The sequence below is a fragment of the Ascaphus truei genome, chromosome 8 (assembly GCF_040206685.1).
Source record: "Ascaphus truei isolate aAscTru1 chromosome 8, aAscTru1.hap1, whole genome shotgun sequence".
In the NCBI taxonomy this organism is placed as follows: Eukaryota; Metazoa; Chordata; class Amphibia; order Anura; family Ascaphidae; genus Ascaphus; species Ascaphus truei.
In genome coordinates this window covers 100,846,691-100,870,756 of record NC_134490.1, presented here as the reverse complement: position 1 = coordinate 100,870,756, position 24,066 = coordinate 100,846,691, and the positions used below count along the sequence as shown (strand labels likewise).

The following is a 24,066-nucleotide window of genomic DNA, read 5'->3' as shown; positions in this document are numbered from 1 at the left end:
CAAGCTTCCACGTCCTGATATAACAAAGGGCTATCCGGCCACCATTTGCCAAGCCCCAGACTTTGAGGCGCCTGGCACAGCGGGGGGTTCAATATGCTAAGAGGCAGAGGTGCCAGGTTGGCACATGCCCCTTAGCAGAATTGAAATCGGTGCCCGCCCGGCTTCAGAATACCAGCAAATCGGTGATAGGCTTGCAGAGAAATTCCCACGCACTGATTGACTGTAGTGGTTTGTGAATGGGACTCCAAAACCTATAAGAAACCTAGCAGCCAATCAGGACATCAGATTCTAAGCACCCAACCACCAACAGCAAATTCAAGATCCCAAAAAGATGCTCTGAGATAAATAGACGTGAGCTAGGTTCAGAGATTTCAAGGCCAGAAATTTTGAAAGAAAGTCCCGCTTTTTAGGGGCAAGTTCTGAAAATGAAACGTAGTGGTCGTGGCTGGAACTGCATGCCGAATTGACTTCCAGGACTTTTGGAGTACCTCCCGGTCATTGGAAAGGACTCATACAGACTTCATTTTGTAACCATTTGGACTAGGAAAGTTTAGTTCATTAGCCCAGATCCCCAGTAAGTGTGTTTTCTATTGCATATTGTGAGCCATTGTGTGTATGTCTTTTCCTGGAATAAATTACAATTTATTTTGCCTCCTTGTTTTGCTCAATCATATGATCCCAGTATAAAAGGTGTGTAATGCCTGTATGCCCGCAGACCTGGCCAGTCCCCAGTACTGAGGTGGGTAAGGGTAAACACGCACCCACAGTGAGGGTGTACCCGGAGTGTGGTAAGGTGCATTGCCGGGCCTGGTGAGAAAGGGTTAACGTGATACTTGCTGAGTCCGGGGTTCCAGAAGACAGAGGGTCAATATCCAAGAGCCGTGGGTCAGGGGCAGGCGAAAGCAGCATAGTGAGGTCCAAAGCCGAGTCCAGGGGTAGCGAGGAACACGTAGTCAAACAAGAGCCGTGATCAAATCCAAAGGTATCCAACAGGGGCAGGGACAGGAACAAGAGCTGTAACAGAGAACCGAGCTTGGCATAGACAGCTGCACACAGAAGTCACAGAAGAACTATGCAGAGCGATGAAGGAGAGGGCAGACTGGGGTTATAAATGCAGGAGGATCAATGGTAGCAAGGGGTGGAGCGGAGGCCTGTCTGAGTGATCCCAGGAATAGGTCCAGGTGAGCAGGGAGGGATTCAGAGAGGTGAGTAGTTGAAATTGCCTGCAGCCGATGGGGGGCGGAGCCAGCGGCACGGGAGAATGAGTAAGAGGATTGGGTGCGTGCCCACTCTGTAAGCTTGCCGTGCGCGCGCCCCAGCCGTGCGTGGGAGGATGCGGCGTGCGCCGTGGAGGAGTGGCACGGCGTGGGGGCAGGAGAGGTAAGGAGCCGAGGGAGCGGGGAACCGGAGCTGACAGCCGCACTGGGAGCTGAAGTGACGGGGATCCGCTGAGAGGCACGTGTCCCCCGATCCCTTACAGTACCCCCCACCCCCTTGAGGATCAGACTCCGGACAATCCTCCCAAGGTTTGTGAGGAAATTTCCGACAAAATTGTTTCAGGAGAGCTGGAGCATGAATATGATGACCAAGTACCCAGGAGCGTTCCTCCGGGCCATATCCTTTCCAATGAACGAGGAACTGAAGTCTTCCCCTGGAAAAACGTGAATCAAGAATGGAATGGACCTCAAATTCCTGTTGCCCTTGTATTACGACGGGATTGGGTCTCTGAGGACGGTCCGGAAAATGTATTTTGAACGAAGGGTTTCAAAAGGGACACGTGGAACACGGAGGGTATCCTCATGGTGGGGGGTAGCGAAAGTCGATACGCTACAGGATTGATCCGTTCGAGGACCTTGAAGGGACCCAAGAATCTAGGAGCCAGCTTCTGGGAAGGAGTTTTAAGCTTGATATGTTTTGAAGATAGCCAAACTCTGTCTCCAGGTTTGTATTCTGGCCCCACCTGACGTCGCCGATCTGCTTGTGTCTTTTGTTTTTGGACGGCCCCTTGCAAGGCTTTTTGAATCTTCTTCCAAGTGATTTGTAGATTAGAGACGTGAGTATCTGCTGCAGGAACACCAGAGAGGAGGGAGGAGAGGGGAAGGCTGCTGGGATGGAACCCATAATTAATGGAAAAAGGCGACTCTTGCGTGGACTCATTCTTCAGCGAATTAATAGCGAAACCCGCCCAGGGTAATAGGTCCACCAAGTTGTCTTGAGATTCTGACACAAAGCATTTGAGATACTGCTCCAAGGTCTGATTCATTCTCTCCATCTGGCCATTGGTCTGCGGGTGGTAACCCGAGGAGAAGAGGAGGGAAATGCCAAGTCTGTGAGAGAACGCTCGCGAAAACTTAGGGATGAATTGAGTGCCCCTGTCTGAAACAATGGAGAGAGGCACGCCTTGTAACCTGAAAATTTCTTTAGAAAAAATATCAGCCAGGGTGGCTGAATTGGGAGACCCTTGAGGGGTATAAAGTGTGTGTGCTTGGAAAACATGTCCACTACCAGAAGGATCTTATTCATCCCCTTAGAAGTTGGAAGTTCCACAATAAAGTCCATGGAAATATGCTTCAAGGCCGTTCCGGAATAGGAAGAGGCAGAAGGAGACCGGAAGGTTTGTGTCGGGCGGACTTGCTCTGAGCACAGACTGGACAAGCTCTGGTGAAATCGAAAATGTCTTTGTTCATTTTAGTATATTGTGAAGAAGTGAATATAAAGGCACAAACAACTTAAAAGTGAAAATATAATAATAGAGGTATAAATAAAATTAATCAAAAATAAAAATAGTGATAATATTATAAAATAATGAGTGTTAATCTTAATAACCCAGCTCTAACCCTCTGGTGGGACCTGTTTCATGGGTTCCAAGGAGTATGACAATGTTTAAACAATCCAGGAGGAGCATATAAGGGGAAAGAAGACAAAGAAAACACACAATATAAGTGCAGATGTATGGACAATAAAATGTGGCATGTAGTATAGTCTTTGGCTCATATGTCCAGCTTACTCACAAGATGTACTGCTGAGTGTGCCTCTGAGGGGGGATCCTGACTGCATTAATTCCACACGGGTAGCAGCCCTCATTGCAAACTGCATTTTATTCATCTACATCTTGTGTGTAGGCTGGACATACGAGCCAAGACTATACTATATGCCACATTTTATTGTCCATACATCGGCACTTATATCGTGTGTTTTCTTTGTCTTCTTTCCCCTTATATGCTCCTCCTGGATTGTTTGAACTTTGTTCATTTTAGGCCACCAAAAGGTTCGTTTAATAAGATCCACTTTCCTCTTGAAGCCTGGATGACCAGCAGATCTGGAAGAATGTCCCCAAAGTAAGATCTTGTGGCGAAAACGTGGGGCAGCGTACAGACGTCCTTCTGGCACCTTAAATCTCCTAGGGATATGAGCCTGGGCTTTATTGATCTCATCCAGGATATCAAACGTATTGGCAGAAATAATATACTTTGCTGGAAGGATGGTCTCGGAAGATTCATTAGATCCTTCCTCCGTAGAAAATTGGCGAGAAAGGGCATCGGCCTTGATATTCTTGGTACCCGGAATATAGGAAATCGTGTAATTGAAACGAGAGAAAAAGAGTGCCCAACGTGCTTGACGGGATCCCAGACGACGAGCCCCCTCAATGTACAATAAGTTTTTTGTGAACGGTGAGAATAGCTACTGGCTCTTTGGTACCCTCGAGGAGATGTCTCCATTCTTGCAAGGCTAATTTGATAGCCAAAAGTTCACGGTTCCCGAGATCATAATTTCTCTCGGCCGAAGAGAATTTCCTAGAAAGTAATCCACAAGGATAGTCATTCTTGAGGAGAAGATCTTTGTGAGAGTACTTCCCCGGCTCCCACATCAGAAGCGTCAACCTCCAGGGTGAAAGGAAGGGATGTATCTGGATGCCGGAGGATGGGGGCGGAGACGAAAGCCCTTTGGAGGAACTCCAAGGCTTTGATGGCTTCAGAGGACCATGCTGTCGGATCAGCCCCTTTTTTGGGAAGAGCAGTAATGGGTAGTGCGATAGTGGAGAAATTACGGATTAATTTTCGATAGTAGTTAGAAAAGCCAAGGAAACGCTGAACGGCTTTTAGGGAATTTGGCAACAGCCAAACCAGAACAGCCTTCAATTTCTCAGGATCCATGGTGAAACCTTTATCGGAGATTATATAGCCAAGGAAGGCTGTGGATGATTGGTGGAAGAGACATTTCTCCATCTTCGCGTAGAGGCTATTTGCACGAAGCCGAGAGAGAACCACCTTGGTGTGACGAATGTGATCTTCCAGATTCTTGGAGAAAATGAGGATATCATCTAAGTATACTATGACGAAGATACCCAAAATGTCCCGGAAGATATCATTCATAAATTCTTGGAAGACGGCAGGGGCATTGCAGAGGCCGAACGGCATCACTAGATATTCATAATGACCCGAACACGTGTTAAATGCAGTTTTCCATTCGTCACCGTCTCGTATTCGGATAAAATTGTAAGCTCCTCTCAGGTCGAGTTTGGAAAATATAGAGGCTCCTTGTAGCCAGTCAAAAAGCTCCAAAATTAGAGGAAGAGGGTACCGTTTTTTTAACTGTAATCTTGTTAAGACCACGAAAGTCGATACTGTCACGATTCAGGAGATTCCTTCCCCTTCTTTCTCTGCTTCTGTCCCATCTCCTTCCAATCCCTCTACCCTTTCCTACTCCGTCTACCTCTCTCTCTACCCCACTGCCTCAGCGCATGCCCCGCAGGCCTCGCGCGCCCGCGCGGTCTCCGAGCCCCTGCAGTGACGCTCCCCGCTCCCAGACACTCGCTATGCCCGCGGCCAGTACCTCACCTTCCCTGGCGGCTCCGTCTGGTCCTCTGTCTCCCTCCATCAGGGTACCCGTGGTGCGGCGCTCCGTGTGCCTGGTGACGCAGCCTGTGCGCGCGCTCCCTCAGCTCCTCCCGGTCCCTGCGGGCCATCTCCCGGTCGCAGCCTGTGCGCGCGCACCCTCAGCTTACAGACGCTCCTCTTCTTGGGCCTGCCACGTTCCTGACTCCTCCTCGCAGTCCCTACAGGCCATTCCCCTGTCTGCCCCTTCTGTCTCCTCTTCTCTCCCTGACCTATCCCTGTTGTCTCCCTCTTTCCTATTGGTGTGTCTCCCTTTATAATCCCTGTCTGTCCTCTCTATCGTCGCTCTGCATAGTTCCTGTTTCCCTGTGTGTGCTGACCTATGCTGTGCTCCCTCTCTGTCCCTGCTGTATCCTGTTCCTCTGTTTACTTTGGATTTCCCTGGCTTTGACCCCTGCTTGTCCTGGACTAACCCTGCTCTCTGTACCCCTTGAACCTTGCTACGAACTCTACCTTGCTGACCTCTGGAATCCTTGGACCTGGCTTTGTACCCTGACGACTCTACCCTCTGGACCCCTGGACATTGGCACAAGGACACGACCTTTCTTACGCTTACACCACGAGACGTTGCAAGTATCTTAACCACTCTCTCTACAGGCCCAGCTATACCACACTCCTGGCTTGCTCCCACTGCTGTGGGTGTGTGGTGTAATACCGTTCCCACCTCAGTACTGGGGTCTTGCCAGGTCTGCGGGCATACAGGCGTGACAGATACAGGGTCTTAAAGAGCCATCCTTCTTTTTCACGAAGAAGAAACCTGCCCCGGCGGGGGAGGTGGAATTCCGAATAAACCCTTTCTTAAGATTCTCCTGGATGTAGGTCGCCATAGCCTTGGTCTCGGGCACAGATAGGGGATACGACTTAAACATTTTGAGGAACTTTGAGGCCCGGTGTCAAAGATACCAGGTGCAAGAATGGGACTGGGTTTTATGGCTTAACCGTTATTGTCTGGCGCGGCCAAGGAGACACTCCAGGCAAACCCCACTGAGGATGGCAATGACTATGGACATGTAAAAGCCCTCCTGCTCACCCAGTATGCCCTCACCCCAGAAGCGTACCATGGCATGTTCCGGTTAAAGGAAAAGCGCCACCAGGAGTCTTACATGCTGCTTGCCTCCTGTCTGGTTTTGCACAGGACCCAGTGGGTGGAGGAGTATGGTGCTAATAAGTACCACTTACTTCTGTACTTGATGTTCAAAGAGCAATTTTTGCAGCAGTGTCTTATGTGGACACTGCACAAATGGCTGATGAGTTCGTCACCAGCCGGGCATTATTGCGAAAGAAATTGGCTACCCAGGATACGGCCACTCCGACCAAGGGAGCAAAAAGCACCCCTCAGTGGAAGAGCAAACCTGCAGCGAATGGAAGTTCACCCAAAGCTGCAGAGTTCAGACACGAAAGGAGGTGCTACCAGTGCAACAAAACTTGGCACCACAAGCCAGACTGTTCGGATCGTCCGAGGTCCGGTGGACCCCAAAACGGGCAACGCTCTCCAGCTGCGAGGCCGGTCGCCCGTGTGCGACTGGCACAACAGAGGAGCCAAGTGCAGCCATCCAACCAGCCCAGCGAGGGACTTCAAAGGAGGAATCTACACTTGCCACCAGTGGACCAGCAGTGGAGATCAGGGGACATCAGATTGCGATGGTCGGGCTGCAATCCAACGATGTCCGGCAAAAGCATCTGCGCAAAGTGACCATCGGAGATCGCCAAGCAGCCGGCTTGCTCGACTCCGGTGCCACAGTTACCCTGGTTCGACCTGATATGGTCCGGCCAGAGATTTGCTCCTGGGCACCGTGATGCAAGTGACCATGCCAGACAGTTGACTATGGTCCATCCAGGTTACCCGGGTCTTTCTTAATTGGTGTGCCAGACGTGGCATGAGGGAGGTGGAGGCATTGCCCGGGTAAGATGCGGAGGTCCTCCTTGGCAATGACTTGGGGCATGTTACATGCGTTTTTACGGCAGAGCTGGCTCCTGTTGCAGCGATTACCAGGAGCCAGAGTTTAGGAGTTGCACCTGAGGATTCTGCCATCCCTCTGCATTTGGGACCAACAGTTCCACGGGTCTCTGAGGAGACCAGACAGGTAAGTCAAACTGAGTCATGACTGTGTGCTGACTTACCTTCCCCTTTACCTGTTTCCCTTCCCCTCGACTTAGAAACGAATGGTGTGTGGCCAGAAGTAGGGGCACAGTTTAGGGATGCGGTGAGAGCTGATCCCAGCTTGGAGGGCATGAGACTCCGGGCATCCGAGTCTGCCTCGGACAGTGGGTCAGATCGGTACTCATGGCACAGCGGGCTCTTGTATAGAGAGCAGGGGTCTACAGGTTTAGAGAGGGTCTGGACAGGTAGGTGACAGTTAGTGGTACTGAGAGAGTATAGGCGGCAACAGTTAAAGGTAGCCCACTCCATACCACTAGTGGGGCATCAGGGGGTCACTCGGACGAGATCCCGGCTGTTACAGTGTTACTACTGGCCGGGGGCATCTGGGGCAGTGGCAGAGTTCTGCCGCGCCTGTGATGCCTGCCAGCGAAGTGGGTAAGGCGGGGAACCCACTACCTGTAATTGGGGAACCTTTCCAGAGGGTAGCTATGGACATAGTGGGTCCCCTCATGATCCCCAGTTGGTCTGGCAAGCATTACATCCTCACGGTGGTCGATTTTGCCACCCGGTATCCTGAGGATGTAGATCTGTCCTCAATCGAAGTGTGTAAGATGGTGGAGGCTTTGATTGAGATCTTCACCAGGGTAGGTTTCCAGAGTGAGATCCTAGCAGATCAGGGGGCGCAGTTCATGTCCGAACTGCTCCAAAGTCTCTGGGCTACGTGCGGAATCAAATCTCTCTGCACAGCCCCCTACCATCCTTGAACAGATTATGGGAGAGGTTCAATGGGACCTTGAAGCAAATGTTGCGAGTATTTGTAGAAGCTGCAGGGGGAGACTATGAAGCATGCTTGCAGCACCTGCTATTCACGTATTGAGAGGTTCCGCAGGAGTCTACCGGCTTTTCCCACTTTGAGCTTCTGTGTGGGCGCAGTGTCCGAGGACCAGTCGATCTATTTCGTGAAGGCTGGGAGGGGGAGACCACCGATACTGATTCCTTGGTGCTACTGTATGTGGTGGGGCTCAGGGACCGGTTAGAGAAACTCATGAGGTTGCACAGGCTAACCTCAATGCAATATGTGTAGAAGAAGGAAGGAGCACAGGCTGTGCTCCTTCCTTCTTCTACACATCCCGTCTTACACTTCTGAGAATTTCACGCTGAGGAATTCTACCTATCTGGAACATACAGTCAGGTAAAGGGCAGCAGCCCTTCTGTTATTACCTTTCTAGTGTTGGATTGTTTATTTACTACACCCCTTTGGTTAGTGATGTCTCACTAGGGACTGTCTTATGTGGTAGCTGTGTGGGCCCCACTAGGCCCCCACCTCACCCTGGGGTGATCATTTCTGTTATAACATAGTTGTTCTGGATATTGGATTCATCCTGAATGGACTTATGCTTGCTGTGAGCTTACTTTGTGATGCACCAATTTACCACATAATCCATGTAACCTCAATGCAATTCAGACCAGGCAAAAGCGCTGGTATAATCGTAATGCCGGTAGTTGAGAATTCATCCCTGAGCAGCAAGTGCTTGTTCTGAAGTCCACTCGGCAGAACAAACTACTTGCCACCTGGGCCGGCCGAACACAGTTCACTGGCGGATGAATGAGTGTAATTATGTGTTAAACTGGATCCAGAGACAGGTATTGAATTGTATTGTATGTCTTTATTTATATAGTGCCAAAAGTGTACTCAGCACTTCACAAAGAATACAGTACATGGAATTATAATAATACAATAAGCAAAATCAGACAATAGGAAAGGAAATCCCTGCCCGAAGAGCTTACAATCTAAGAGCAGGAAATTTTATTGAAAAAACATATGGTACAGGGGACACACTCTGACGCGTTTCGGACCTGCGTGGTCCTTAAACCAATAAAATTTCATTTTTAATCTACACCTTGCTGGTCTCTCATCTCTACAAGCTGTGCACCGCTGGAAACTTCGGATCCTTCCTACTGTTATATTGCACACCGAGCGTGGATGCACGCACAGGAGAACAGCCATATGTGAGTATTGTATGTCTCCCTTCATTGAGACTGGATGACCGGTAACAGTGCGGCAACACAAGGGTCATGTAGGGCGCAATCCTACAAAGTAACGGTACGTTAACCCTCATTCATGTTATTTGTCATATATGATAGATTCATGTACTAAGCACTGGGTCCAATACCTAGTTATGGTTATAGGCTGACTCCACAACCAAATAAGGATTTTTATTATCTACTGAAGTTCTGACCGAGATTGAGCACTGTTTTTGGGACTCTTGCCCCATAACCACATATTACAATCTAAGAGGTTTGATGGGGAACTTACAGAGACAGCAGGTGAGGGAATAAGTGCTGTAGATGGCAGTGCTTGGCCACAATGGGTGGTAGGAGTGACTGAGTGTGGGAGAATAGCCATGAGTGCAGGCTATTGGGATGCTTTGTGGGGTGAGTTTTAAGGTTAGTCAGTATACAAATGAGAGGGTTAACACAATTTAGGTAGGCACAAGACTTACCATATAAATATGCTCAAGGAGTACCATACGAGTGGGCCAGCAGCATTTGCTATCTGTAGCCCGCCGCTGGGAGATCCAGCAAGCCAGGTTCTGCCCGATCTCCTGGAAGAATCCCGGCAGGGAGGCTCAATGGAGAAGGTGGGGATCGGCCCCCAACTCAGGGCACCACAGCGGGAGCAGGCACGAGAGATGTTAGCAGAGTGCTGGGTCCTGTTTATGGATAAGCCAGGCAGGACTCATCTAACTGATCACCCGGTCAAAACCGGGGATCATTGGCCCCTCCACAAGAACATGTACACGGTCTCTGCAGAGGTGAAGCGGAGCATTGATGGGGAGGTTGAGGAGATGCTGGCCCTAGGGGTAATTGCACGGTCTCAGAGTCCATGGGCTTTGCTGGTAGTCTTGGTGCCCAAGAAGGATGTGTGGACTACCGGCAGCTCAATACTGATACCGTGGCTGATGCCTATCCCATCCCCGTATGGATGAGCTCTTAGACGAGCTTGCCGGGGCCAGGTATCTGACCATCATGGATCTGTACAGTGGGTATTGGCAGATCCTGTTGACCCAGGAGGCGCAGGAAAAGTTAGCTTTCAACACCCCGAGTGGCTTGTATGAGTTTTCTGTCATGCTATTCGTGATGAAGAATGCGCCGGCCACTTTCCAGCGCCTGGTCAACCTGTTGCTGGAAGGAATGAAGGGCTATGCTCGGGCTTATCTGAACAACATAGCTGTGTTTAGTGATGACTGGGACACTCATCTGGTGCATGTAGCGGCGGTCCTAGATAGGATCAGGGAAGCTGGCCTGACACTAAAGCCGCCCAAGTGCCAAGTCGGCATGCCGGAGGTATTGTACCTTAGCCACCAGGTAGTCGGGGGCACCTCAAGCCTCAGCCTGCCAAAGTGCAGGCAATAGTGGACCAGCCAGTTCCCCATATTAAAAAGCAGGTCCTTGCATTTCTGGGTACCGCTGGCTACTACAGAAAGTTAGTGCCCCAGTATAGCACCCTGGCCAAGCCCCTGACGGACTTAACCAAGAAGCAGCTCCCGGTGCTGGAAGCCTGGTCTCCTGAATGAGGGATGGCGTTCCAGGCACTGAAATATGCTCTGGCAGGAACTCCAATCCTGGCGGCTCACGATTACAGCAACCGGTTCTTGGTGCAGATCGATGCCTCGACTTATGGTATCGGTGCTGTGCTAAGCCAGGTAGGCAAGGATGGCAGTGACCATCCGATGTCTACTTAAGCTGCAAGCTGTTGCCTCGGGAGGTGGCCTATGCCACGATTGAGAAGGAGTGCTTGGACATTGTGTGGGCGTTCAAGAAGCTACAACCCTATGTTTACGGGCGGCCCTTCACTGTGAACCACCTGAGCTGGTTGCAGCAGGTGTCCAGGGAAAATGGGAAGTTGCTGAGCTGGAGCCTTGCCCTTCAGGAGTTCAATTTTACTATTCAACACAAGAAGGGCAGTGAGCATGACAAAAGGACTTCCAGGGTCTTCAGTTTTGGGGAGCCACCTGATGAGGTAGTCCCCAGAGCCATCATCTTGAAGGGGGAGATGTGACAGTGGGTAGTGCATCTCTATCAATCCAGTTACAGGGAACAGTATTGCTGGAGATCGCGGCAATCCCATCATTAATTGGAATGCTACATATTTGTGTCCATGCTTGCGTGAGTACCTTTAAAAATGAGATAGTGATGAATCAAAAGGTTAAAAAGCCTCCCAAGATGAGTTGGGTCGGGAGATATATTCTCTCTACTGCACATTGGTTTCTAGTCTATTATGTGACTAAGGCCTCGTCGAGGGTGACGCGATCAAACACATTGCTACAATGTGTTTGTCCAGCATGAGCGCGAGCGTGCACATGCCAATAAGCGCACAGCGCTCAGCTGCTTGCAGTCAAAAGAATTTGATTCTGCTGCTCGCTTGCGCGTCACATGAGCGGTTCACCCAATGAGGGTAAACCAGCTCCATGATGTCATGGCCATGCCCCCCCTGACTCACACCCCTATGTGCGCAGCTAGCAGGGCACAAATCGCCCGCGCAAAATGGAGCTCGAGCTCCAGCGTGCTCGCATTCACCCTGGCTGCAGCCTTACATGCCAATTGACACGCCCTAGTTTCTTATGTATTTCCTTGGATGCATGGGTACAGATCCTGATTATTATATGTGAGCTTTGTAGACCCTTTGATTCTTATGCTCCAAAACAGGGATAGTCCAAATATTGGCCATAATTAATATTAATATACAAACAAAAGACAGAGAAGACCAATGCTACATCCAATTTGACAAAATATATAGTAATTAGTATATAGTTAAATACTTCAACAATAATATTCTCAAATAAGGGTCATTTAGTTAACCCCTTTGGCCAAAGCATTATAAGTTTGCAAGCCTACGTCAAGGCATTACCAAATTTTACTAAATACTATATATTTTGTCAAAATGGATGTAGCATTGGGCTTCTCTGTCTTTTGTTGTATACATTTGGCCATGCTCAGTAGCACTCCTTTTGACATACATACATATACAGTACACCCTCTTTGAATTCTATGGTTTTACATACAGTATCAGGACATAATAAAAATCATCTGTTCCTTAGCAGGTCTTATAATTAGGTAAATACAACCTCATATGAACAACAACACATGACATATTACACCGTGTCATGATTTAACAAAAATAAAGCCAAAATGGAGAAGCTATGTGTGAAAAACTAAGTACACCCTTGCTTTTTCCATAGGAATTAAGATGCTAAGTAGCAGACAGGTGCTGCTAATCAAATGCCCTTGATTAATTGATCATCAGCAAGTGTGACCACCTCTATAAAAGCCGAAGTTGTAGCAGTATGCTGGTCTGGAGCATTCATGTGTGTGTTAACACAATGCCAAGGAGGAAACACATCAGCAATGATCTTAGAGAAGCAATTATTGCTGCCCATCAATCTGGGAAGGGTCATATGGCCATTTCCAAACAATTTAAAGTCCATCATTCTACAGTGAGAAATATTATTCAAAAGTGGAAAACATTCAAGACAATTGCCAATCTTCCCAGGAGTGGACGTCCCAGCAAATTCACCCCAAGGTCAGACCGTGCAATGCTCAGAGAAATTGCAAAAAAACAAGAGTTACATCTCAGACTCTACAGGCCTCAGTTAGCATGTTAAATGTTAAAGTTCATGACAGTACAATTAGAAAAAGACTGAACAAGTATGGTTTGTTTGGAAGGGTTGCCAGGAGAAAGTCTCTTCTCTCTAAAAAGAACATGGCAGCACGGCTTAGGTTTGCAAAGTTGCATCTGAACAAACCACAAGACTTCTGGAACAATGTCCTTTGGACAGATGAGACCAAAGTGGGGATGTTTGGCCATAATGCACAGCGCCACTTTGGTGAAAACCAAACACAGCATATCAGCACAAACACCTCATACCAACTGTCAAGCACGGTGGTGGAGGGGTGATGGTTTGGGCTTGTTTTGCAGCCACAGTGTCAGGAAGCAGGGCTCACGCAATACCTCCTTACCTGCCTCGGAGGTCGTTGCTGCCGCCCCTCGCTCCCCACTGATGTGTCCTCAGCGTGGGACTTGGCGATCTCGCCCGACGCCGGTTCTTGCGTCCGCTATCTTGTCGAGGCGCGCGCAGGAGGATCTTACACAGCGCGCGCCTCCGGCAGTAATTTATTCACTCCTCCAGCCTTCTAGCCACGCCCCCCGTGCACAGCTGCAGCCCCGCTCCTGCTCTCACACTCCACAGCTGATCACAGGCAAGGATCACAACCTGCACCAGTCAAAAGGCGCTCCACGGCACCCCCCCCCGCTCTGCCTCCTTCCCTTATTGGCCCCTCCACGTATATTACCCCTGTTCTCCCTGGGAATCATTGCTCTGCATAGCTTCTGCTAGTTGGGCTAGTATTCGTGTGTGCTCTTGTTCTTCGTATTCTTCAGGTTTGACCCGGCTTGGCTTTCTACTCCTCCTCTGGCTCTGGACCCCGTCTTACTTCTCACGACGCAGTCTCTCTCTGCCCTTCGATCTCGGCTCGCTCCTCTACCTCCCGGACCTATGGCACCCTCGACCCTCGGCTACGGCAATCACCACGATTGTTCTACCTCCGGACACGGCAAGTACCTTTGGTTCCCTTACTAAAGACTCCTGGCCTGGCAACTAATACCACACCGGACACGCCCCTCTGCTGCGGGTGCGTGGTATTATACTTTCCACCTCAGTTTTGGGACGGGTCTGGTCTGCGGGCAGCACTACCGTGACACACAGGAACTTGGAACCTTGCAGACATTGAGTCGGCCATGAACTCCTCCGTATACCAAAGTATTCTACAGTCAAATGTGAGGCCATCTGTCTGACAGCTAGAGCTTGGCCGAAATTGCATCATGCAACAGGACAATGATCCCAAGCACACCAGGAAATCTACAAAAGAATGGATGAAAAAGAAAAGAATCAAGGTGTTGCAATGGCCCAGTCAAAGTCCAGACCTCAACTCCGATTGAAATGCTGTGGCTGGACCTTAAGAGAGCTGCGCATAAACAAATGCTCGCAAACCTCAATGAACTGAAGCATGGGCCAAAATTCCTCCACAACGATGTGAGAGACTGATAAAGTCATACAGAAAACGATTAATTCAAGTTATTGCTGCTAAAGGTTGTTCTACAAGCTATTGAATCATAAGGTATACTTAGTTTTTCACACATGGCTTCTCCATTTTGCTTTATTTTTGTTAAATAAATCATGACACGGTGTAATATGTCATGTGTTGTTTTTCATCTGAGGTTGTATTTACCTAATTTTAAGACCTGCTAAGGAACAGATGATTGTTATTCCAGTCCTGTATGTCCTGATATGTAAAACCATAGAATTCAAAGAGGGTGTACTTTCTTTCTGGGCACTCTAAGTGGGAAAAGAAAAAGGGCAAAAAACTTATCTTTCCAGTAGTGGTGCTAGCAGTGCAACCAGGATCATATATATTTATAAAATATTTTACCAGGAAGTAATAGATTGAGAGTTACCTCTCGTTTTCAAGTATGTCCGGGGCACAGAGTTAAGATGACAAATACTACATGGTTACAAATACAGTTACATAAGTGAACAGGGTATATATTATATACAAGACATAGCATGCACAGTTAGAGATAATAGATATTATAGGTGTATGTAACAGTTACAGACCAGATTAAAATGTGAGACAGCTTTCGTTTTGAAATAACTTACACTGGTAGTGGCTGTGAGAGTCTTTGGAAGATTGTTCCAGTTTTGGGGTGCACGGTAAGAGGAGCGGCAAGATACTTTGCTGAACCTTGGGACCATGCGTCGTTTGGAGTCAGATCTCAGATGATAAGTGCTGCATGTGGTTGGGGTGAGGAGCTTGTTCAGATAGATGCGTAGCATGCTCAGAAAGTATTTGAAGGCAAGACAGGAAAGATGGACTTTGCACCTACACTTAAGTGATGACCAATCTAGTTCTTTGAGCATTTTGCAGTGATGTGTGTTGTAGTTGCATTGGAGAACAAAATGGCATATTTAATTGTAGAGGGTGTCAAGTTTGCTAAGGTTGGTTTGGGATGCCGAGCCGTGTACTGTGTCCAGATAGTCGATAATTGGCATTAGCATCTGCTGTGCGATATGCTTTCTGACCAGCAGACTAAGGCTGCGCTTAAAGTGCCGGCGACGACGATGTGAATTCGCCCGAAAACAAAAGCGCCGCCGCCGCCGCGTGCGCTTATAGTGCACGTGACGGCGACAAGCGACGTCGCCATCGCCAAAACCCGCCGCCGGCAAAATCCCGCGATGCCGCCGACCGGCGAAACATAACTTTCGCCGGTGGCGACGGGTGACGTCACCCACCGTGTCGCCGTCGCCATTGGCAGCACTATAGGCACGGCCTTAGGGAGGATTTGTTCCTATAAAGTACACCTAGTTTGGCATAGGTTTTGGATGTCAGGGTATCAATGTGCAACCCGAATGTTAAATGGGAGTCAAACCATATGCCCAAGTATTTAAAACTAGTAACAGGAGTTAGGGTGGTGTTAGCGTTGGTTCTGATCTGGAGCTCAGTCATTGGAAGCTTTAAAAATTTAGGCTTGGTCCCAAATACCATTGTTACAGTCTTGTCAGTGTTTAAAAACAGTTTGTATTGGGAAATCCAATTTTCAAGTCTCAAAAAGTCAAATTGAAGTATGTGTTGAAGGTCGGAGAGGCTATGGCTGTGTGCAAATAAGTTTGTGTCATTTGCATACATGTGTATTGAAGCTCCCTTACAAGCTGTAGGAAGATCATTGATGAACACTGATGATTAGGGGCCCCAGATGATTGATTAGGGGCCCCAGAACAGAGCTGATAATTAGGTGCCCCAGAAGAGATGATGATTAGTGGCCCCAGAACAGAGCCTAGCGGGACACCACTGGTGATATCCAAGGGGTTGGAGTTAGAGCCTGAGATGGACACATGTTGGGATCTACCTGATAGGTAGGAATGAAACTAGTTTAAAGCATGCTTCCCTATTTCAGAGCACTGGAGTTTTTTAAGCAAGATAACATGATCAACAGTATCAAAAGCCGTAGCAAAATCTAGGAATATTGCACCAGTGAGTTGTCACCGTTCCATTCCACACTGGATTTCATTGCAAACTTTTACAGGGTACTTACGGTGGAGTGTTTGGGGCAAAAGCCAGATTGGAATTGGCTAGGGAAATTTTTCTTGGTATAGTAATCACTTAATTGGGAGTGAACACATTTTTCCACGACTTTGGATAGTATTGGGAGAAGAGAGATAGCCTGTAGCTTGAGACAGTGTTTTTGTCCCCATTTTTGAAGATTGGTACAACTTTGGCAGTTTTACAGGTCTTAGGTATATGGCCTGCAGACAGAATAGAGTTGACTATGGAAGCAATTGGTTTGGCATTGGCTGGGGCACCAATGGACTTGCAGCCTGGCTTGCCCACTCAAAAGATCATATACTGTAAAACAATCATTAAAATGTTAAATGTGGAGTTATTGGGTGCTCTCATTTGATTGCCCAAGTGAAAGATGCTGCCTGCGACTATAAATCAGGTGGAAATCAGGTGACCCCTTCACTACAGATAGGGCAGCAGGCGCCGCAGATAGATAGGGCAGCAGGCGCTGCAGATAGATAGGGCAGCAGGCGCCGCAGATAGATAGGGCAGCAGGCGCCGCAGATAGATAGGGCAGCAGGCGCCGCAGATAGATAGGGCGGAACGTGCCGCAGATAGATAGGGCGGAACGCGCCGCAGATAGATAGGGCGGCAGGCCCCGCAGATAGATAGGGCGGCAGGCGCCGCAGATAGATAGGGCGGCAGGCCCCGCAGATAGATAGGGCGGCAGGGCCTGCAGATAGATAGGGCGGCAAGTCCTGCAGGTAGATAGGGCGGCAGGCCCCGCATGTAGATAGGGCGGCAAGCCCTGCAGGTAGATAGGGCGGCAGGTCCTGCAGGTAGATAGGGCGGCAGGTCCTGCAGGTAGATAGGGCGGCAGGCCCTGCAGGTAGATAGGGCGGCAGGTCCTGCAGGTAGATAGGGCGGCAGGCCCCGCAGATAGATAGGGCGGCAGGCCCCGCAGATAGATAGGGCGGCAGGCCTTGCAGATAGATAGGGCGGCAGGCCCCGCAGATAGATAGGGCGACAGGCGCCGCAGATAGATAGGGCAGCAGGCCCTGCAGATAGATAGGGCGGCAGGCCCCGCAGATAGATAGGGCGGCAGGCCCCGCAGGTAGATAGGGCAGCAGGTCCTGCAGATAGATAGGGCGGCAGGCCCTGCAGGTAGATAGGGCGGCAGGCCCTGCAGATAGATAGGGCGGCAGGCGCTGCAGGTAGATAGGGCGGCATGCGCCGCAGATAGATAGGGCGGCAGGCGCTGCAGATAGATAGGGCGGCAGGCCCTGCAGATAGATAGGGCGGCAGGCCCCGCAGATAGATAGGGCGGCAGGCCCCGCAGATAGATAGGGCGGCATAGGGCGGCAGGCCCCGCAGATAGATAGGGTGTCAGGCGCTGCAGATAGATAGGGCGGCAGGCCCCGCAGATAGATAGGGCGGCAGGCCCTGCAGGTAGATAGGGCGGCAGGCGCTGCAGATAGATAGGGCGGCAGGCCCCGCAGATAGATAGGGCGGCAGGGCCTGCAGATAGATAGGGCGGCAAGTCCTGCAGGTAGATAGGGCGGCAGGCCCCGCATGTAGATAGGGCGGCAAGCCCTGCAGGTAGATAGGGCGGCAGGTCCTGCAGGTAGATAGGGCGGCAGGTCCTGCAGGTAGATAGGGCGGCAGGCCCTGCAGGTAGATAGGGCGGCAGGTCCTGCAGGTAGATAGGGCGGCAGGCCCCGCAGATAGATAGGGCGGCAGGCCCCGCAGATAGATAGGGCGGCAGGCCTTGCAGATAGATAGGGCGGCAGGCCCCGCAGATAGATAGGGCGACAGGCGCCGCAGATAGATAGGGCAGCAGGCCCTGCAGATAGGGCGGCAGGCTCCGCAGATAGATAGGGCGGCAGGTCCTGCAGGTAGATAGGGCGGCAGGTCCTGCAGATAGATAGGGCGGCAGGCCCTGCAGGTAGATAGGGCGGCAGGCCCTGCAGGTAGATAGGGCGGCAGGCCCTGCAGGTAGATAGGGCGGCAGGTCCTGCAGGTAGATAGGGCGGCAGGCCCTGCAGGTAGATAGGGCGGCAGGCCCTGCAGGTAGATAGGGCGGCAGGCCCTGCAGGTAGATAGGGCGGCAGGCCCTGCAGATAGATAGGGCGGCAGGCCCTGCAGGTAGATAGGGCGGCAGGCCCCGCAGGTAGATAGGGCGGCAGGTCCTGCAGATAGATAGGGCGGCAGGTCCTGCAGATAGATAGGGCGGCAGGCCCCGCAGGTAGATAGGGCGGCAGGTCCTGCAGATAGATAGGGCGGCAGGTCCTGCAGATAGATAGGGCGGCAGGTCCTGCAGATAGATAGGGCGGCAGGCCCTGCAGGTAGATAGGGCGGCAGGCCCTGCAGATAGATAGGGCGGCAGGCGCTGCAGGTAGATAGGGCGGCATGCGCCGCAGATAGATAGGGCGGCAGGCGCTGCAGATAGATAGGGCGGCAGGCCCTGCAGATAGATAGGGCGGCAGGCCCCGCAGATAGATAGGGCGGCAGGCCCTGCAGATAGATAGGGCGGCATAGGGCGGCAGGCCCCGCAGATAGGGTGGCAGGCGCTGCAGATAGATAGGGCGGCAGGCCCCGCAGATAGATAGGGCGGCAGGCCCTGCAGGTAGATAGGGCGGCAGGCGCTGCAGGTAGATAGGGCGGCAGGCGCCGCAGATAGATAGGGCGGCAGGCGCCGCAGATAGATAGGGCGGCAGGCCCTGCAGATAGATAGGGCGGCAGGCGCTGCAGGTAGATAGGGCGGCAGGCGCTGCAGGTAGATAGGGAGGCATAGGGCGGCAGGCCCCGCAGATAGATAGGGCGGCAGGCGCTGCAGATAGATAGGGCGGCAGGCGCTGCAGATAGATAGGGCGACAGGCCCCGCAGATAGGGCGGCAGGCCCTGCAGGTAGATAGGGCGGCAGGCGCCACAGATAGATAGGGCGGCATGCGCCGCAGATAGATAGGGCGGCAGGCGCGGCAGGTAGATAGGGCGGCAGGCCCCGCTAGTTAGGGCGGCAGGCCCCGCAGGTAGATAGGGCGGCAGGCGCTGCAGGTAGATAGGGAGGCAGGCGCCGCAGGTAGATAGGGCGGCAGGCCCTGCAGGTAGATAGGGCGGCAGGCCCCGCAGATAGATAGGGCGGCAGGCGCTGCAGATAGATAGGGCGGCAGGCGCTGCAGATAGATAGGGCGGCAGGCCCTGCAGATAGATAGGGCGGCAGGCGCTGCAGGTAGATAGGGCGGCAGGCCCCGCAGATAGATAGGGCGGCAGGCGCTGCAGGTAGCTAGGGCGGCAGGCGCTGCAGGTAGATAGGGAGGCAGGCACCGCAGGTAGATAGGGCGGCATAGGGCGGCAGGCCCCGCAGATAGATAGGGCGGCAGGCGCTGCAGATAGATAGGGCGGCAGGCGCTGCAGGTAGATAGGGCGGCAGGCGCCACAGATAGATAGGGCGGCATGCGCCGCAGATAGATAGGGCGGCAGGCGCGGCAGGTAGATAGGGCGGCAGGCCCCGCTAGTTAGGGCGGCAGGCCCCGCAGGTAGATAGGGCGGCAGGCGCTGCAGGTAGATAGGGAGGCAGGCGCCGCAGGTAGATAGGGCGGCAGGCCCTGCAGGTAGATAGGGCGGCAGGCCCCGCAGATAGATAGGGCGGCAGGCGCTGCAGATAGATAGGGCGGCAGGCGCTGCAGATAGATAGGGCGGCAGGCGCTGCAGGTAGATAGGGCGGCAGGTCCTGCAGGTAGATAGGGCGGCAGGTCCTGCAGGTAGATAGGGCGGCAGGCCCTGCAGGTAGATAGGGCGGCAGGTCCTGCAGGTAGATAGGGCGGCAGGCCCCGCAGATAGATAGGGCGGCAGGCCTTGCAGATAGATAGGGCGGCAGGCCCCGCAGATAGATAGGGCGACAGGCGCCGCAGATAGATAGGGCAGCAGGCCCTGCAGATAGATAGGGCGGCAGGCCCCGCAGATAGATAGGGCGGCAGGTCCTGCAGGTAGATAGGGCGGCAGGTCCTGCAGATAGATAGGGCGGCAGGCCCTGCAGGTAGATAGGGCGGCAGGCCCTGCAGGTAGATAGGGCGGCAGGCCCTGCAGGTAGATAGGGCGGCAGGTCCTGCAGGTAGATAGGGCGGCAGGCCCTGCAGGTAGATAGGGCGGCAGGCCCTGCAGATAGATAGGGCGGCAGGCCCTGCAGGTAGATAGGGCGGCAGGCCCCGCAGGTAGATAGGGCGGCAGGTCCTGCAGGTAGATAGGGCGGCAGGTCCTGCAGATAGATAGGGCGGCAGGCCCTGCAGGTAGATAGGGCGGCAGGCCCCGCAGGTAGATAGGGCGGCAGGTCCTGCAGATAGATAGGGCGGCAGGTCCTGCAGATAGATAGGGCGGCAGGTCCTGCAGATAGATAGGGCGGCAGGCCCTGCAGGTAGATAGGGCGGCAGGCCCTGCAGATAGATAGGGCGGCAGGCGCTGCAGGTAGATAGGGCGGCATGCGCCGCAGATAGATAGGGCGGCAGGCGCTGCAGATAGATAGGGCGGCAGGCCCTGCAGATAGATAGGGCGGCAGGCCCCGCAGATAGATAGGGCGGCAGGCCCTGCAGATAGATAGGGCGGCATAGGGCGGCAGGCGCCGCAGATAGATAGGGCGGCAGGCCCTGCAGATAGATAGGGCGGCAGGCGCTGCAGGTAGATAGGGCGGCAGGCCCCGCAGATAGATAGGGCGGCAGGCGCTGCAGGTAGCTAGGGCGGCAGGCGCTGCAGGTAGCTAGGGCGGCAGGCGCTGCAGGTAGATAGGGAGGCAGGCGCTGCAGATAGATAGGGCGACAGGCCCCGCAGATAGGGCGGCAGGCCCTGCAGGTAGATAGGGCGGCAGGCGCCGCAGATAGATAGGGCGGCATGCGCCGCAGATAGATAGGGCGGCAGGCGCGGCAGGTAGATAGGGCGGCATAGGGCGGCAGGCCCCGCAGATAGATAGGGCGGCAGGCGCTGCAGATAGATAGGGCGGCAGGCGCTGCAGATAGATAGGGCGACAGGCCCCGCAGATAGGGCGGCAGGCCCTGCAGGTAGATAGGGCGGCATGCGACGCAGATAGATAGGGCGGCAGGCGCGGCAGGTAGATAGGGCGGCAGGCCCCGCTAGTTAGGGCGGCAGGCCCCGCAGATAGATAGGGCGGCAGGCGCTGCAGGTAGATAGGGCGGCAGGCGCTGCAGGTAGATAGGGTGGCAGGAGCTGCAGGTAGATAGGGCGGCAGGCGCTGCAGGTAGATAGGGCGGCAGGTCCCGCAGATAGATAGGGCGGCAGGTGCTGCAGGTAGATAGGGCGGCAGGCGCTGCAGGTAGATAGGGCGGCAGGCGCTGCAGGTAGATAGGGCGGCAGGCCCCGCAGATAGATAGGGCGGCAGGCCCCGCAGATAGATAGGGCGGCAGGCCCTGCAGGTAGATAGGGCGGCAGGCGCTGCAGGTAGATAGGGCGGCAGGCGCCGCAGATAGATAGGGCGGCAGGTCCTGCAGGTAGATAGGGCGGCAGGCCCCGCAGATAGATAGGGCGGCAGGCCCCGCAGATAGATAGGGCGGCAGGCGCCGCAGATAGATAGGGCGGCAGGCCCCGCAGATAGATAGGGCGGCAGGCGCCGCAGATAGATAGGGCGGCAGGCCCTGCAGATAGATAGGGCGGCAGGCCCTGCAGATAGATAGGGCGGCAGGCCCTGCAGATAGATAGGGCGGCAGGCGCTGCAGATAGATAGGGCGGCAGGCCCTGCAGGTAGATAGGGCGGCAGGCCCCGCAGATAGATAGGGCGGCAGGCGCTGCAGCCTGCAGGTAGATAGGGCGGCAGGCGCTGCAGGTAGATAGGGAGGCAGGCGCCGCAGGTAGATAGGGCGGCAGGCCCTGCAGGTAGATAGGGCGGCATAGGGCGGCAGGCCCCGCAGATAGATAGGGCGGCAGGCGCTGCAGATAGATAGGGCGGCAGGCGCTGCAGGTAGATAGGGCGGCAGGCGCTGCAGGTAGATAGGGAGGCAGGCGCCGCAGGTAGATAGGGCGGCAGGCCCTGCAGGTAGATAGGGAGGCAGGCGCTGCAGGTAGATAGGGAGGCAGGCGCCGCAGGTAGATAGGGCGGCAGGCCCTGCAGGTAGATAGGGCGGCATAGGGCGGCAGGCCCTGCAGGTAGATAGGGCGGCAGGCGCCGCAGATAGATAGGGCGGCAGGCCCCGCAGATAGATAGGGCGGCAGGCGCTGCAGATAGATAGGGCGGCAGGCGCTGCAGATAGATAGGGCGGCAGGCGCTGCAGATAGGGCGGCAGGCGCCGCAGATAGATAGGGCGGCAGGCCCTGCAGGTAGATAGGGCGGCAGGCGCTGCAGATAGATAGGGCGGCAGGCGCTGCAGGTAGATAGGGCGGCAGGCGCCGCAGGTAGATAGGGCGGCAGGCGCTGCAGATAGATAGGGCGGCAGGCGCCGCAGGTAGATAGGGCGGCAGGTCCTGCAGATAGATAGGGCGGCAGGCCCCGCAGATAGATAGGGCGGCAGGCGCTGCAGATAGATAGGGCGGCAGGCGCTGCAGATAGATAGGGCGGCAGGCGCCGCAGATAGATAGGGCGACAGGCCCTGCAGGTAGATAGGGCGGCAGGTCCTGCAGGTAGATAGATAGGGCGGCAGGCCCTGCAGGTAGATAGGGCGGCAGGTCCTGCAGGTAGATAGATAGGGCGGCATGCGCCGCAGGGGTCACAACACACTATAGCGCCCCCTGTTTGTGCTTTCCCCCCCTGGGAACAATAGATACTGTCATTTATAACTAAAACAGTTTATATCGAAATGGTATGATTTGGACGCTCATGCAATTCTTTTATGTGCCGTTTGTTTATCTAGTGCGTTCGAGATTTAAATCCTGTAAAAGATTTGAAGTGTTCACCGCGCCATTGTGGGTCTCCGCGTCCTGTGACCGTGCGTCTCCATGGGAACAGTGACGCGCGCGGAGGACGTCAACACAATGGCGGAGTTGGGAGGCGGCCCGTGGCGCCAATTTCAAATGTTCAGACGCAGCGGAAAGTGCCCGGCCGCGATCACCAACTGCCCGGCCGCGATCACCAACTGCCCGGCCGCGATCACCAACTGCCCGGCCGCGATCACCAACTGCCCGGCCGCGATCACCAACTGCCCGGCCGCGATCACCAACTGCCCGGCCGCGATCACCAACTGCCCGGCCTCGATCTCCAACTGCCCGGCCTCGATCTCCAACTGCCCGGCCGCGATCACCAACTGCCCGGCCGCGATCACCAACTGCCCGGCCGCGATCACCAACTGCCCGGCCGCGATCACCAACTGCCCGGCCGCGATCTCCAACTGCCCGGCCGCGATCTCCAACTGCCCGGCCGCGATCTCCAACTGCCCGGCCGCGATCTCCAACTGCCCGGCCGCGATCTCCAACTGCCCGGCCGCGATCACCAACTGCCCGGCCGCGATCTCCAACTGCCCGGCCGCGATCACCAACTGCCCGGCCGCGATCTCCAACTGCCCGGCCCTCGGAATGGAGATCAAGAGAAAGAAAATATCGGAGAGAGCGATCTTCCCCCAACATAACCAGTATACCCACCATAATGTAAGTGGGGGAGGGGTAGTGGTAGGATAGTGACATATGTGTCATCACTCACAGGCAGACGCTCCTCTTGTCTCTCCTAGTAATATCATAGAGTCCACACTCACTGTATGTATCCACACTCACTGTATGTATGTATCCACACTCACTGTATGTATTTATCCACACTCACTGTATGTATCCACACTCACTGTATGTATGTATGCGTCCACACTCACTGTATGTATGCGTCCACACTCACTGTATGTATGTATCCACACTCACTGTATGTATGTATCCACACTCACTGTATGTATGTATCCACACTCACTGTATGTATGTATCCACACTCACTGTATGTATCCACACTCACTGTATGTATGTATCCACACTCACTGT

The 24,066-nt window shown here is 53.4% G+C and overlaps 1 protein-coding gene across 2 annotated transcripts in view; it reads left to right on the top strand.

Annotated features, from left to right (window-relative positions):
* The first annotated feature begins 23,042 nt into the window (after positions 1 to 23,042).
* The window catches only part of RTKN2 (rhotekin 2), a 243,539-nt gene continuing 242,515 nt past the window's right edge, over positions 23,043 to 24,066 (top strand). The window contains exon 1 of one of the 2 annotated variants that reach the window (XM_075612971.1): positions 23,043 to 23,691. In XM_075612971.1, the coding sequence (XP_075469086.1) occupies positions 23,047 to 23,691 (645 nt within the window). In that variant the 5' untranslated portion in view covers positions 23,043 to 23,046. The remainder of the gene's footprint in view (positions 23,692 to 24,066) is intronic. The other variant, XM_075612972.1, reaches the window with a different exon arrangement.